At 27.7% G+C, this 17,008-nt stretch overlaps 2 protein-coding genes across 3 annotated transcripts; one reads left to right on the top strand and one right to left on the bottom strand.

The window, feature by feature from the left end:
- Window positions 1–186: 186 nt before the first annotated feature.
- Window positions 187–4,555, top strand: LOC124910274. 2 transcript variants are annotated; one of them, XR_007096409.1, is made up of 8 exons: window positions 187–397; window positions 654–768; window positions 838–924; window positions 1,005–1,649; window positions 1,913–2,276; window positions 2,369–2,450; window positions 2,835–3,101; window positions 4,175–4,555. XR_007096409.1 is itself a non-coding variant. In XM_047450908.1 (7 exons), exons 1-7 carry the CDS (start codon window positions 233–235, stop codon window positions 3,045–3,047), a joined length of 1,671 nt encoding a protein of 556 aa, XP_047306864.1. In that variant the 5' UTR covers window positions 187–232; the 3' UTR covers window positions 3,048–3,179. The 2 variants fall into 2 exon arrangements, 1 of the variants encoding a protein (XP_047306864.1); XM_047450908.1 differs by lacking the exon at window positions 4,175–4,555 and having other exon boundaries at window positions 2,835–3,179.
- A 1,133-nt stretch (window positions 4,556–5,688) lies between these two features.
- On the bottom strand, window positions 5,689–6,537 carry LOC124909567 (heat stress transcription factor B-4-like). Its single transcript, XM_047450238.1, has 2 exons — window positions 6,283–6,537; window positions 5,689–6,204 (listed from the first exon to the last, which is right to left on the bottom strand). Exons 1-2 carry the CDS (start codon window positions 6,535–6,537, stop codon window positions 5,689–5,691), a joined length of 771 nt encoding a protein of 256 aa, XP_047306194.1.
- Window positions 6,538–17,008: the final 10,471 nt, after the last annotated feature.

Below are 17,008 nucleotides of genomic sequence, written 5' to 3'. Positions count from 1 at the left end.
ATAGATCAAACTAGTCCTTAGCTATTATATTTAAATTGATATTAAATAAGAGTAAATATGTAAAAGAAGATAATTAAGGAATAATAAAAATAATTAATATACAGTCTAGAAAGAGAGAAAAAAAGTTAATATATATGAATACCCGCCACCTCAACGGATCTCACTTCACAAGCTGTGCGTGTGAGAGAAGAAATTGATTCAACCACTTTCTCTCTCTTTACGTCGGAAAACTATGCCGGAGATAGGGTTTGATTGCCGGAGGTCTAACTATGGCGCCGGAGATACAAGTCCCGATTCTGTTTTCTTCACTCTCGGTTCCAATTTCAGCAGCCTCTTTTCCTCCACTTCCGGCAGCGGCGAACGATGTTCTTTTGCCTCCAATGCGGAAGCCTCGCAGGTAATTTATCTAATCTAATCAGTCATTACTTGTTTGAAGATCGGTCAAGAGTAGATTACAGATTATAGATAATAGATTCGAAGTAATGATGATTTCTTATTCGTATGTTGAAATGTTGAAATGGAGAATGTATATGATTCCAGGAGTCCACATCGACATTTAGTATTGAATAGTGATGATTGTTTCCATGATTTCTCTGTTAAACTTTTGTGCATGTTGAATCTACTCATTTGACTTTTGAAATTATGATTTGAATCAGCATTTGGCAGGACATGATTTAAGGCATGCTTCTAGTGGTCCAGATTCAGATCTACGCATGCTTAATGTTGATAAGAACAGTCGTCAATGGAGAAAAGTTGGAAAAGCAGATGGTACTGTGCGTTTTGGTATTCCATTTCAAATTTTTACTTCTCTCATTATCTTCTTAATCTGTTTTGCAGTTCAAAAGGATGACAGCGGGACTGAAACTGATGATAGCAATCTAATCTTGAATTCTGGAAGAAACTCATTCTCTCAAGCTATGAGAGGTGATTTGATATGATATACTAATGTATAAATGATTGGATCTTTTCTTTCTCTCTAATCAGCCGATTTCATTTGATTTCAGAATGTCAAGACCACAGAGTAAGATCTGATGGTCTTAAGTTGAAGGAAGATCGAAACTTACAAATGACCCGTGTGAGTTATTCGCCTCGTTTAGGAACCAATAAGAGGGAGTTAATTACTATGTCTGGCCAGACTAGTAATTTACTTAGTCCTAGGATGACGATAAACCATCGGCATAGTAGTGTGGACACTCTAAAGGGATGGAGCTCAGAGCGTATTCCACTGCATGGAAACATTAACAGGAGGAATGGTGTTAATGGGAGAGCATTGCCATCCAAATGGGAAGATGCTGAGAGGTGGATTTTCAGTCCTGCTTCGAGTGATGGTTCTAATAGGACCTCATCTCATCAGCAGCAGCCAAGGAAGCCCAAATCCAAGAGTGGGCCACTTGGTCCTCCCGGGACTTCATGTTATTCACTATTTTCACCTGCAATTCCCATGTTAGACGGAGGAAAAGTTAGAAATCTTGTGGGAGGATCTCCATTTTCAACTGGAATTCCTAGCACTGGTGGTTTTCCGACTCGCTCCAACAGAGATGTATCTGGAAATTTTCCTGCACGCATGGAACCTTTCATGGCAAGGTCAATTAGCATACATGGTTGCTCGGACGCGCCCGGTGGTCAATTCCTATTACCTGGAATCCAAGGTATTTTCAATCTATATTTATGTTTACAAGAAAAAACATCACATACTAATTAAATTCAAGTATGACTGGTTTTAGCTACATTTGATATGTACAACAAAAAAATATTTCTTATTAATGTTTTTGTGTCTTCTTTTGTGATGAAGATGATGATTTCAAATACATATATTTGAAATTTTAATAGTTTTGGAAAACACTACTTACAAGAATAAGATGACTTAACTTTCAAATGTTGAAATGATTCATTTTATCTTTCTATTTTATAGATAAGAACCTTGCTAAAGATAATAAGCAAGAAGGAATTGATGTTTATCATGCTGGTCTAAGAAAGGATGTATCAACTCAGATGAGTCCTGAACGAAATGATCACACGTCTTCTAATTGGGAGTTGATCTTACCACCAGTTCAACCTGCAGTTTCCATCCATGAAGTTAATGATCCTCCTTTAACTAGAGCCAGAGTCAGAGATGTGCGGGTTGACAATAATGTGACCAAGTCAATAAGATCTTTCAAACTAAGAGAACCTTTTCCTGAGAAAAGATCAGCTAATCTGGACAATTGGAATGGGAAAAATGGGGAGGATCCATCTTACTCTTGGAATGGATCAAAAACAGCAAAAGACATTTCCATGTATGAAACATCTAATTACATTCATTATGATTTTTCAACATAAAAGACTCTGTCATGAGAAAAAAACTAATTTATTATTGTTGTTTCTCCAGAATGAAGAGACAGGAAGCAAAGATTACTGCATGGGAGAACCTACAGAAGGCAAAAGCAGAGGCTGAAATTCGTCAACTAGAGGTTAGTTTCTGATCATGGACCTCTTTTTGTACAATTTGGATCTTGGGTTTTTTTGCAAAATTAATATTGTTTAATGTTAAATGACAAAATATCCTAATAGTTTTAAATTTATAAAATTTAAAAGTATGTTTTGGTATTTTAGTTGTTGATTTGATGATGAAAGAAATGATATTGGTTTATAATCCACATGAAACCATTTTTGGTTTACAATACAAATTTGTACATACATGATACATCTAAGAGTTTCCTTAAATACATAATGTTGATGTCAATTAATGTGCTTTAATGATAGATACTTGATCTAATAAATTAGGAAACAATGAATTATATGCTATAATGATTTTAGTTTGTTTGGTAATTAGAATGAACTTTTTGTATTTTCAGATGAAAATTGAAAAGAAGAGGTCATCATCTATGGACAAAATTTTAAGCAAACTGAAATCAGCTCAAAAGAAGGCCCAATCAATGAGGAGTAATGTGTCAACAAAACATGTTCATCGTCAAGTTACCGATACATCTGATAAGAACATTTCTTTCCGGAAGGCGCGGAAGATTAGTTTTTTCAGTGGTTGCTTCACCTGCAATGCAGCTGATTAGTATCAAGTTCATCCTTATGTCACTTTAATGTTCATCAATCATCTTGAGCACAAGGTAATTCATTTATCTTTTGGCATCAATTTCAGTCATTTTGAAGTACTATTCATGTCATGGTCCAATTAATTTTAAAAGAATATTGCATAAGACAGTCATATTTTATCCATTATTTATTATTTTTTTTAAAGAATTCCGAGTCAACAAATTATTTTGTTAGTATTTCTATATAGATTCATTGCACCGAGATTTAAATTAATAACTAATTCGGTATTCGATTAATACCGCGTCTTTTTACTTGAATAATATACCTTCGTCATTCACCTAACTCTCAAATTTATTATACCTTTATTAAACATGGTCAACTTGGTCGAGATAACTCACTAGGGTAGTTTAAGTGACAAGAGTTTACCTAAAAAGATTAAAATCACGAGTTCGATTCCTATTAAGAACGCTTTAAATTGAAGTAGAGTCGTGCTAACCTTTTAAATTAAAAAAATTGTTTTGTTTGATTTAGGTTATTTAGGATTAATCTCAAATAACACATCATCCAATAAAACATATGACCCTCATCAATCAAAATACCATTTATTTATTTACAGAAACTTTTTTTTTTTATTTCTTAAAGGCAAAATGAAAAACAAAATCATTATATATTTATGATTTTACTTAAATAGCACAAATTTTAATAACTTGTATCGATTTGAAAACAACCTATTGGTTATCCAAATAACTCAAAACCAAAAAAAACCCTATTTTTTTCAGATTATTTGAAAATAATCACATAGTTATTAAGTGAAAACTCATAGCTAACGATGTCCTCATACCATTTTAAAAAGTACAATAAAAAAAATTCACATAGTTATTCAATTAGCTTCATATTAAAGCCTTAAACTTTATCGGTATCTTTATTGTTTCTTTATTATTTCAAAATTTGGTACTTCTAATGGATCTTGCACATTTAGTAGAACATTGTTGAGCACATAACTATTGATTTCCAAATAACAATCCAGATGCATCCTTTGATATGTTTAATCATACCTTTTTTTTGCTCTATGAATAATCAATTGATAGGCCAATTTTGATTTGTCTGCTAATTTCAATAATTCACATCTACTTGGAATCTGTAACAGGCCTATGTTATAACATGTTCTATTTTGATACTGAGTTGGAATCAATCAGCCTCAACCATCACCATGGCTCAATGATAATGAACAACTGAGTATGATAGACTAGTTTCAATTGCACCCTACATCGACTAGCAAATGGCTTTGTTCAATGTAGTTACGCGGCTGAAAACAATATATTAGGCGTTGTTTGCTTGGGTTTAGTTTGAGAATATTATTCGAGACTTTAGGTTATTCAATGTTTTTTTTGGTTATTTTGTTTTGTATGGTTTTAAGGATTATATCTTGGAGTGGTGACCTAGGGAGGTCTTTGGGTTTTGGAACATTGGATGGATTAATTTATTTAATGCTTTGGAGTTTTGAATTTAATATTATTTGATGAATCCTAGATTACCCAAAACAAGATTCCCAAAATGATGAGATCAAACTAATTAAGTTGTTGATTGTCCATGAAAGTCTTAGCTCACAATTCTTCTTAATAAAGTGATATATTTATTTTAAAAATGTTGGTAGTGGAATAAAATAGGTTAAGTTGGTGACATTTATATGCATTAAGCTATTTTTTTTATTATGATGGAATTGTGGTAGTATTTTATATATAATAATATTTAATTGTTAAAGTTCGAATGCAATGCATCAAGAATGTCAATTCATTCATCTCTTCTACTTTTAGAATGCTTTGAGACCAAGTCTCGAATTCAATTTTCACTTAAAACGCTTTCGATTCTTACTTAAAATGTCTTAAGTTAAAGTGAATGTCATGACAAACGGGATCATTTAACATCTTTATTAAAAAAAAATAGTTAATCATCTTTGAATAATCTTTAAAACCCTTTAATCTTTTGTGAAACTTCATTATTTTTTTGTAAAAAATATTTTTAACCCATAAACTTTAAATCATTTTAATATACTTTTAAATGGTTGAACCATTAGGCAATTAAGAATTTTTATTTATATTTATATTTATAATTGTGTATTGATAAAAAATATTGACCTAACTTGTAGTTAAATATTTTATATTAACATAGGAGTTATATACTTATGTATTGTACTTCTCATGCAATATATTCTAAATGGGTTAAAACTATCTATAGATAAGATTTACTAATAAGAATTTAACTTTAAAGAAAAAAAATCCAAATCATTTTCATGATGTTTCCATGGCCCATTTGAATCAGAAAAGATGAATATATATGATGCTAGCTGTATCGGATTTATTTCCCTCTTTTCTCTCTGACATAAATAGTCTAACTAAGTCCTGTATTTCTAAAAGCTAAAAAAGTAATTATTACAAAAAAAAATATTCTCATGTAAAATTTACTTTTGTACAATAAAAAGATTTAAATCTTAATACTTTCTAAATAAATAAATTCTATTGTGAGTAGAATAAAAATTAACTTAATACCATTAGAAACACTAAAATGTACATATGGAGTCCAACTACAATAAACTACAAAACAAAAGGAAATGATCAAAACTATATAGTTCAAGATTCATAATAATTATTATGTAATGATCAATTAAAGATTTAGCAATAAATCATCATCTTTATCCATAATTAAACGAGCCTTCTTCGATTTCGATTGTAATGGGACCCCAAATAGCTTAGTTAATTCACACCCTTTGCCTTCGGAATCTTCCACCGGTCTAACGTTTCCACGACGGTTATGTATCATCGACGTCGTGGTACTAGGTTTGGCAAGAGGCTTTACATGGTTCTGAACGAAGTAAATGATGTCATTGTAAAGACTTTTCATGCGGGCAAGTTCTGTCGTCAACATGGTGTTGCTACGACGGAGCCTCTCGTTGTCCTCCGACAACATAGCTGCCTGCTGCATGGATCCAACTCCGATCTTCATGCTTGGATTTAGAAAGAAATTAGTAGGAAAGTGATATTGGGTCGTGGATTTAGCAACATGAGGTTGAGATTGAGATGAAATTTTACGACGGTGAATGTTGCAAAGGAGATGTTTTTCACCTTTCTTGAAGAAGTCATTCGCGAACTCCCATCTTTCCGGCACGATCTTTTTAAAACCCTAGTTGTTGTCATGCACGAAAAAGTATTAGTCTTTGTTAACAAACTTGTTAATGAAATGGTGAAGGTATTTACTTACGTAGGTGTTGAGTTGACGAATGAAGCTTGAGAAATTGCTGTGTTTGAAAAACCTTGGAAGGAGATCTCGAGCGAATTCGGGTGGGCGCCAAACAACGAAAGTTGAGTGTTGATGTTCGGACGACCATGAGACGATATGGTCGGTGGTTGCATCATCTACGAGTTGATAGGTTTTGCTTAAGAATGGAGTAGGAACTGATTTTTGAGAAAACATTAGTATGTTTTCAAAGCTATCCATACTAGTAGTTAAAGCCATAATTTGATTAACAAATTACTACAAATTGTTCTTCTTCTTCTTCTAACTTTCGATCTGTTTATAGAGAGAGGGGAAATGATTCTTGATTTTGTGGACATCTTCGGACATGTAGGAGCAGTGAGTGAGATTGTGGTGAGGGAATGTGTCTCTTTTGTCTTTTTCTTGTCATTTACTTAATTTTTTTGAAAAAGTAATCAATAGAGCAAGGGGAAGTTTGGAGATTTGAAATTTAGACAGTTAAATATTTTTTTACAAAATCTAACCTAGGTAGCCCATAAGATAAATTCGGGTTTGATTATTACCTTCTTTGATTAGGCATGAATAGAGTATTGAATAAATTGAATCAAATTAAGAAACTTTAGCTTAACAACTAAAAGTACAAAAATCAATTAAACTTATAAGAGCATATCTATGTTTAAAAAAAATGTAATAATTTAATTTTACAATAAAAATATGATTTTAGTCTTTAAACTTTTAATTTTCGTTTAAATTTAATTCACTATGTTCTTATCTAGTTATAAAAAATAGGGATTATCCACTCTATTTATCAATATTTTTCATGTTATTTTATTAAGTCGCGTTTCAATTTTTTATAAAGTCTACTCAACTCAAAAATTATGATAAGTTATTTGAGTTTTAAGTTTTTATTTTTTGAAAATTTTATTTGATAAAAATGTTATTTTAAATTTTAAATACTAAATTATTAAAATATTTTAAAATTTAAATTTAATAAATATAAAATAAAAGTATTTTAATATTTAATTTGATGAATCCAATACTTTTATGATTAGAAGGATAGAAATGTAATATAGTTTTTTTTTTTAAAAAAAACGATATTTTGTTTAGGTTTTGACATATTTATATGTATATACATATAAATAAATAATTTTTTTTATTACATTTTTAACATTATAAGAACATTAAAAAAAGAAGTGTTGAGTGTTGATCAATGAGAAAAGTTACTCTCCACTATATAAGTAACTTTAACCAAAGAACATTATATTTATATGATATTTTTTTCAATTTTTTTAATGATTTTTCTGATAAAGTAAAATATTAAGATTAAAAATAGTCTTAATATATATATATACTTGAGCTAGTTTGATGTTGATTATTTAGAAATTTTAATGAATTTAAAATAAAATAATATTTGATAAAAAAATATCTTAATGTATGTTGGTTGATGAATTAAATAAATGAATGGTTTAAAAAAAAGATAAAAATGCCATGGCAGTTTAGTTGCCTTTTGAAGTCACTTATTAACTTATTTAAATTTAATCAAATTATCATTTTCATTATCAATTAATCCATATACTAAATTATCTCTACTTATTTTAAAATTAAATATAAAATAATTTGAAATAACCCACTTTTGATAAAAATAAAATAAAAAATCAATCTATAACTCCATTTTTTTTCTTTTCAAATAACCATATATCAAAATAATAAACTCTACCCTCTTTATTTTAATAGTGTTGTAATATTGGGTTATTTTCAGTTTTTGATTTTTGAGCAAATAAATTTAATAAAAAATATTGAAAGAATAAAACTTTTATTATTCCATGATATAAAAGAATGCGAGTACGTGAGTGAGTGAGTGAGTGGACTTAAAGCCTGTGAATACTCATCACATCTTCTTCTTCCTTCCTTACACGGACTCTTCTAGGTTCTTTAAATTGTACCATATTCGATTATGAATTATTAAAATATTGCTAGATTAAAAACTGCTTTATTTTGAAATTATTATTATTTTTATTTAAATTTTATAGTTTATAAAAAAAAACTTTAATATTTTAATAAATAAATTGAATTTCAAAATAGTTTATAAAATATAATAATAAAATAAATCATAAACTCAAAAAAATTGGTAGGTATTGAGTTATTTAAAAAATCAATATAGAGAAAAAAAAATTAATAGTGGGTGATAATTTGAGGAGGCGATTTTTTTTATAAAAGATTTAAAAAGTATATATATAAATAAAATAAAATAAAGAATATTTTAGTATTTTACTTAATGAATTGAGTTATGTAATTAGTGAGGAGACTAAAATAATGTTTGATTTGTTTAAGATTATTTTAATAACCCAAATTAAACTAAACAAGGTCAGACTAGGACGGTTAATGTGTTAAGCTGCTAGCGCAAATTCAATATTCATCTAATTCCCTTTGCAATCGCTTTATTTAAAAATTGATTTTGGCTTGAGTTCGAGCTTTTGAACTCAAGCCAAAATTTAGTTCGAGTTCAAAAGCTCGAACTTTAGTTTAAAAAAAACAATTTAAAATTTTCAAATCGAGCTCAACAAATTTGTAGTTAAATAGTCGAGTAGAGTTTGAGTTCAAATTTACAAACTCATTCTAGTAAGCCAAAGTAATAAAAGTTATGAGCTAGAGTTTAAGTAGATTGAACTCGAGTTTGACTAATTTACTACCTTAACTTAAACTATTAAAACCTTTTAAGTCACTGTTGGATTTGAAGTCCAAACATTTTTATCAACTTTGGAAATTTAATAATTGTTTCTTAAATACATAAAATGTAATTAATAATTATAATAAAATAAAATATTGTGATGAATTTTGTTTTAACAATGAATAAATAATGAATATTAGATTTTTTGAGTTTTTTTTCTTCCTAATTGCAGCGTGTTGCTAATTTTGATGATTTTTTTTTTCACTCATAGTAGTGGCAAGATAATAATTTTTTATTTTTACTTTTAAAATGACTATTTTATCCCTCTATCGGAGAAGAACACGAAACCATCGGAGAGGATCTGTCCCTCCCAATTGATATCTTCTGGAACATGAGATCAAACTCTTCTGATCTGATCTGATTCGATCAGATCCTATTATGGGTCAGGCACATTGATGTAATGCTATGTGGGGAGGAATAAAAGAAATACATGATCATTTAAGTGAGGAAAACTTGGAGATGGAGCAATAGAATTGGAAACAATGATGAATAAATCATCATTTCTTTGGGGTAGTAGGTACATGTACAAATAAATCACCTATCTCTTTCAACTATTTTTCTTTTAGACTTTATCAACTTCTATAAAATTTCATTGGAGGTTCATCAAATGGTGCTCCAATATATTAAATGATATCCTCCTCTACTACATTTTACTTTTTTTAAACTAGTACTCTTTAGCCAACCTAACATGGATTTTTGTCTCCTTCTTAATTAAGGATTCATAATAAGATTAAATTTATGAATGAATGATATTCACTTTTGGTAGGAATGTAAATTGTAAAGATTATCCATTTTCTAGCCTAGCGACAAAAGGAGATGGATACTCTAGGTCTCTAGTCACTCTGAGGTCTTAGGTTCAAGCCCGTGTCAGACGGTAAGTTCTATTCTGATTAAATTGGTTGAGTATATTTTGTGAGTTATATGCTTAACCCGCATGAGGAATTAGTCTAAAAAAATTAATTTTTTTTTTTGTAAAGGACTCCAATCAAGGATGAGAGATTCATTCCTCCATGATTAAGGTGAGATGAGTAAATTAGAGATATGGCCCAAAGTCATGCCTTTTTACCATAAGCATAGGAGGCAAATGATGGCTAATTATTTCAACAAGATATACACCACCACTCATTGTTTTGATCATGCATATATATAAATATGATCATTCATTATTTTGTATATCCCAAGTTAAAACTGTTCCACTACCCCTAATATACTTTTCCCCTCAATTAAAGGAAATTAAACTCCTATTAAAGACACAAAAATTACTTACAAACAAAGAAACCAAATTTCAAAATTAATGCAACCCAAAAATGAGTGATACCCCAGATCTGAATGTATTAAAACATTTTCCAATAATAAATATATATATAAACATCATGAAAATTATAAATATAAAATACCTTTTAGATTGAGATCATGAACAAAATTGCGAAAAAGTTAAGAATTGTGGTTGAAAGGAAGTTGGAAGGAAGTTGGAAGGCCTCAAATTCTTTAGCTAGGTCACACCAACTTATATGGGTATTAATTAGGATCTATGTCATCCTTAATCTTTTTTCGTAGTAGATTAATTAATTGTGTTTATAGTTTTGATTTATTGTTTTTAATGATGAATTAATTTTTATTTTATTTAAATTAAAATTTTGGTGAAAACAACCCAATAAAAACAATCTGAACAATGTGACAAGTCTCATCATATGTTACAATTAATTCAACAAATAACTCAAAAAAATATATCCTAATGAATATAATCAAATTGTGATATCATTTTGGATGCAAATTCTTGACATAGATTGTATGGAGTATGTGAAGACTTATAACTTAGTGATAAATGAAGTTATGTATTTAAAATAATGAGTTTAGGTCTTCACATTATTACCATTTACAAAAATAAATAAAACCTAGCCAGACAAAGAGGTGGTTCTCAGAACTTAACACAAAAGGAAACACCCAATGAAATATATGTTAGTTGAAATTTGTAATTTGTGTTAAAAATTGTATTTTTTTTATGTCGTTTTATTGTAAGATTCGCCTAAAGTAAATGAGCAATCAAATGTTGAAGACATGCATAACCATGTAATATTTGTTAAATAGATTATAAGATATCAAACTGATTTTTAAAGAGAAAATAGTTTTGAAATAGTTTACAAAATAAAACAACTATATATCTTCATATCGATATTGAATTAAAGTACTCATAATATCAAAAATATGTAAAGAAAAAAAAAAAGTCTTAAGCCCGTAGTCTAAGGTCTTAAATAATTAATAAAAACAATAATAAAAGAAAAAAGTTTTAGCTAGTGTTTGAAACACCAATCAAAATGGCTTATATGTTTTGTTAGGTTAAGTGGAAGATGGACCCCACAAACATTAAACCCCGTGGTCGGTGCTAAGGCAAAAATCACCTGTTAGATAGTCATATATGTATTTTTTTTAAATAAGTAAACCAATTATTTCAAATCCATTAAATTGAAAACGTTATTATTTAAAATCCAACTTTCAACCTTTAATTATTATATGTTTATATATATATATTCTTAATAGTCTATAAGTCAACTATTCATTCTCACTTAAAACGTTTTAAGTTAAAGTGAGTGTCATATCGGGTAAGTTAAAGTGAATGTCATGTCGGGTAGAGTCTTGCTAGCACCCTATATTCAAACAAAAAACATTTAATTATATATACTCTTAACAATTATATATTTTCATTCTATTTAGTGTCATTTTTATAATTACAAGCACTAGAATTTTAGTTACTCAATTTTAAATAATTATTTTGAATAAATAAATTTAGAATAATTAAAATTAAGGTCAAATTATGATTAATTAATTAATTGAAATAATTATAATATTAATTAACTCCCAATTAAATAGAATAAAGGCTAAAATAATTTGAGATAAATTTTATATTCATTTTATCTCAAATTAATTTTAAAAGCTAATAAATTAAAATAAATAATTTAAGACAAATGTTATATCCATATTTATTCCAAATTAATTATTTATATATCCCAAAAATATGACAAATGTATGTATATAGAAGATAAATGTTATGTTTATTAAAAATATTTTATGTATTTTGTAGGTTGAAAATAAAGACAAAAGGAGTTGAAAAAATCAATTTCAAACAATCTTCAATGCTAAAAATGGGCCACGATCCTATCCAGTCGAATGCAAGAGAAACACATGCATCAGACCACACAACCATCGAATGAGCGTTGTAATCTCATTCAATACACAATAGCGCGACTCAACTAACGCATATCACGCGGAATGCCCAACGCCAACGGAACGCCCATACGTCCACGTTTTGGCCAAAAATAATGTCTTTCAAGAATCCTGTAGTGTTCAACTGCAGAAGAAGCAAACGACACCATTTTCGACCCTAATTATCTTCTTTCTCGCGACGAACTAGATTAACATCAGCCGAAATTTTTAATTTTCAAAGATGGAACTCAGTTGATACTCCACAAAATGTCTTGATTCAAAAGCTGAAATGATCACCCTAACTTGGTGATCATTTCACCTACGATCATAGGCTCAATTATGACCTGAACGATCAAGTTAGATGAAGAACAAACAAAAGTCATTAATGGTCTTTTGTCTGAAATTCGATCCACTTAGTCGTTTAATCGACTTAGAGAGGCTATAAATATCCCTTCTTAGCCAAGACGAAACTATGGATCAGAATCATAAGACCTCAATCCACTTCAAACAAAATCTGCCATTAAATTTTCAATTTTGTCTTGAAAATTTTGAAATATTGTGTAAGGCCTTAAGGCTTTGTTTTGGGTAATCACAAAGCTCCTAAAATAGTTCATGAATGTTCTCCAACTCAATGTAAACTTCAATTCATGTTGTAATTTAACTTATGAATTCAAATTGAAATTTTTACATTTCAGTTTGATCAATTTTAAATATTACTTGATTGTGCAACAGTCACTCAACCTCATCATGGAGGATGTTAAGTCCACGAATTCAACCTTCTAGTACACCACGTTCTACCGAATATTTTGCAGTATAATCCGGTACACCACGATCCAACGAATATATTCTTATGTACGTTCTCGTACATCTGGCGTAAATCCAACGGATAACTAATACGTATCCAAGAGAAAGATTCGACCGTTGCTACGACTTCACTATAAAATGCGATCAGAGTACAATGGTGAATCCCTCTAGTTGTCCCGATTCTTTGCACGAATTCACGAATTGCTAAGCTGTGTGTGTTTACTTTCTCCGTGATCATTTTGTAATTCACTAAGTTAAGTGAAGCTATTGTTTACTGTTCTACATGAGAGTATTATCAGTATTGTAAGTTGAACAGATGTTATTTGTTCAACAGAGTGTTAGTTAGGAGATTAAAAACAAGCAGTTGTTAAGTCTTGTGTCTTTGACTGAGTTTGTGTAGTTGCTATACGAATCAAATCCTTTTAATGAAAAACCTTCTAGAAACAGAAGAAGGGGTGACGTATGAGTTTTATCTCCGAATATTTATAAAACTCTTTGTGTTATTTCTTTTCTGCATCTTTCGTCTTGTATTTGCCGCTTCAAATCGTGCAAGCATTTCCGCACTTGAATTCATTCAAGAGTTTGCGAAGATTTGTGAAGAATAGAAATAGATTTTCATCTTTATCAATATTAAAATCGAATTAAAAGTGTATTATTGGGTTCCACGATATTTAACCTCCTAACTATTGTTATACCTGATCCTAACCCACCTATTAAAAAAATTATAATATTATAATTAGTAATACACAATATCTTTAATTCTTACAAAAGAAATTCAATTGTTCTAAGAATTACTTTCATTTCTAAAAATATTTTTTAATTCATTTTTAAGAATGAAAAAAAAGTCTATTAATATCCAAATAAAGGAAGGAAAAAAAGTTTAAAAAATCTGCTGCTGACATGGAGGTATTAGAATTTTAGTTTTTATGTGTTTTTTTATTATAAAAATATATCTTATTATTATTGTTAGTTAAAATACTTAATTAATCAAATAAATTATTAAAATATATTTGCTTTATTTTTGTTAAATTTTAATTTTAAATATAAACAAATATTTTCAGTACACATTCTATCAAACAGACGCGTTTTAATAAAACATCAAATTTAAAAAACAGTGTTCTGTTTCCAATAATAATAATAATAACTTATTTTATTTTATTTTCTATATATTAATTATGTCATATGTTAAATCCTGGACAGAATAAAGTTCTCATAGTCATGCTCACGTGACCATTGCATGTGTACAATTTTAAATATTTTTATTGGCGGATCGAATTATTTAAATAATTAAAATAAATTATTATTAATTATATTAAAACTTAATTTATTAATTAAAATATTGAAATTTATTTTATTTTAAATTATCAAATTTTATTTATCATTATATATTAATATAATTTAAATTTTTCATAAAAATAAAATTTCATCTAATCAAAATAATTATCAATCATTATTTTTTAAATTAATTAATTTCTTAATAATGTAAACGCCCCTTAGTTTTACAGATTTTGAACTTCCAAATGAGAATAAGAGACTGCTTTATTTTTTTTTTATTATTATTAACTTGAGTTACCTAATTTTTTTTTTATTAATTCATAGTTAAAGCAAACTTATATTTATAAGTCATGACATATATAAAGTTATTAGATTTTTAATTTTTATTTGATTAATTAATTTTAATAAAATTGTAATTTCATGTGGACTCATAGTTTAATATTAGAGCGGAAAATCGTGTATATTTAAGGACATGAATTTAAATGGCAACTTCTGAGTGAACAAAGTCAAAAAAAAAGTTGGTTTCATGTTGGTATCTATATATAATGATACTTAATTTTTAAAGTGTTCGAATTGTTGGGTCAGAGCTGTTATAAGTATGTTTTGAACTTGTAACCTAACAATACAAGCACAATCTCTTAACCAACTAAGCTAATAAAATTTTATATTTTAAATTCAACACCAAATTTGATAAACGCGAAACGTTTTAACATTATAAGTTCAACATTTTAACTAACTAATCTATATATATAATGATGCTTAATTTCCTAAGTGTATGGATTATCGGGTCGAAAGTTTTGGTAAATTTGAATATATATGTGAGAGTAATAAATATTTGGGTCAGATTTTAGGTTGACCCGCCCATAAACTTAAAACGGTTAAAATAAGATCATAAAAGCTATATATATGTTTCGAACTCGTAACCTAACAAAACAAGTACAACTCTTTAACCAACTAAGCTATTAAGACTTTATATTTTAAATTCAACACCAAATTTGATGAATGCGGAACGTTTTAACAATATAAGTTCAACTTTTTAACTAACTAATTTATATATATTTAATGATGCTTAATTAAAATGGTTAATGATGGATATATATGTTAGAGTAAATGAATACTTTGGTCGAATTGTGGATTGACCCGCCCATAAATTTAAAATGGTTAAAAATAAAATTAAAAATGCTATATGTATGTTTCAAACACGCAACCTAATAAAATAAGTACAATCTTTTAACCAACTAGGATAATAAGACTTTATATTTTAAATTTAACACTAAATTTGATGAACGCGGAACGTTTTAACTAATTTCGACACCGAGAATTGGACTGCCCCATCCCATACAGAAAAACATGAAAAAAAAATAAAATTTGATGCCTTAATTTTAGTTAAAACAAATTGTTAAAAAAGTATTTTTTTTTTGGTGAGATTTGAGCCAATTAAAATTAACGTTTTTTACAATTTCTATTATTAAAATCACTTAATAATTTATTTCTTTAATTTTTTATTATTATAAATATATATTTTTTAAATTATTGTACCTACCATTATAAATACATTTTAATTATTTTCTCTAAATAATTTATTCTATTTTATTGGTTAAAAAAAATTATTGTAAATATTATGTTGGGGACAAAAGAAGAACTTAAAAAAAAGTTTATTTTATATATATATATATATTCTTTATCTTCATACGTGAAATTCTCTCTAACTAGAGCATATTCTCATTTCGTATTTTTTTGATCTTATTGTAAACTTTATTTAAAAAATAAATACTTGATAAAAAGAAAATTATGTAAGTTTCTAATTTTTTTAATTATTAAAATATATTTTTATTTAAAATTTAAATTTAATAAAATTAAATATTTTTTACTTGAATAAATGAGTTATTAAATATTAAAATAATAATACTGTGATAAAATGTTTATAATTAATTTTATAAAAATCCAAAAAAAATCTTAGAAAAAATATCAACTGAGCTCAAGATTAACCCTCAATTAATTTATTATTTAGTCAATTGAGACGGTGTCTTAACAATTTTTAAAGTTGTTAATTTATTATTTACTTATATTATATATTTATAAAATTAATAATATTCTATAATATATATATATATATATATATATATATATATATATATATATATATATATAATAATAACTCTTAATTTAAAATCTCTATAATTATTCATATTATTAGGTAATTTATTTTTTTTTAATTTATTCATTTTAATTATTTTCTCTCTTTTAATATATATATATATATATATATATATATTTTATCTCTTACTACTTTTTTTTAATTAATTTTTATTTTTTCACACTAAAAAGGTAAGAACTAATAAAGTGGTATAAACATACAAGATAAAGAATAAGAGAAATAATAACGAGAGAATGTATTATTGTTTATCAAAAGGATATCTTTACAATATTCCTATATGTCATATTTATAGGACTAGATACATAGAAACCAAAGGTCTTCATAATGGTGTAATATGAAAACTAAGAATCTTACACAATGACATTCATTAAATATATGTCATTTATAATACTCCCCCTTGGATGTCATTAGTATACTGCCTCATTAAAAACATTATCAGGAAAACACATTGGGATAAAACCATGATTAAGGGAAAAATAGTGCAGTACGTAAAATCCCCCTTTTGTTACATCACTTTAAATTTTTGAGTCTCTGCATGCCAATATTATACAGTAGTTTTTCAAAGA

The sequence above is a fragment of the Impatiens glandulifera genome, chromosome 1, assembly GCF_907164915.1.
Source record: "Impatiens glandulifera chromosome 1, dImpGla2.1, whole genome shotgun sequence".
Classification (NCBI taxonomy): domain Eukaryota; kingdom Viridiplantae; phylum Streptophyta; class Magnoliopsida; order Ericales; family Balsaminaceae; genus Impatiens; species Impatiens glandulifera.
This window is presented reverse-complemented; position numbering and strand designations above follow the sequence as displayed.

What these genes read in the sequence shown, in the direction of transcription:
- LOC124910274 (XM_047450908.1), top strand. Translation starts at nt 233, where the DNA reads ATGCCGGAGATAGGGTTTGATTGCCGGAGGTCTAACTATGGCGCCGGA. An exon ending in CCAATGCGGAAGCCTCGCAG is followed by an intron (nt 398 to 653) that starts GTAATTTATCTA and finishes TATGATTTGAAT; the next exon opens with CAGCATTTGGCAGGACATGA. An exon ending in AAAAGTTGGAAAAGCAGATG is followed by an intron (nt 769 to 837) that starts GTACTGTGCGTT and finishes TCTGTTTTGCAG; the next exon opens with TTCAAAAGGATGACAGCGGG.
- LOC124909567 (XM_047450238.1), bottom strand. Translation starts at nt 6,537, where the DNA reads ATGGCTTTAACTACTAGTATGGATAGCTTTGAAAACATACTAATGTTT. An exon ending in TTCGTCAACTCAACACCTAC is followed by an intron (nt 6,205 to 6,282) that starts GTAAGTAAATAC and finishes GACAACAACTAG; the next exon opens with GGTTTTAAAAAGATCGTGCC.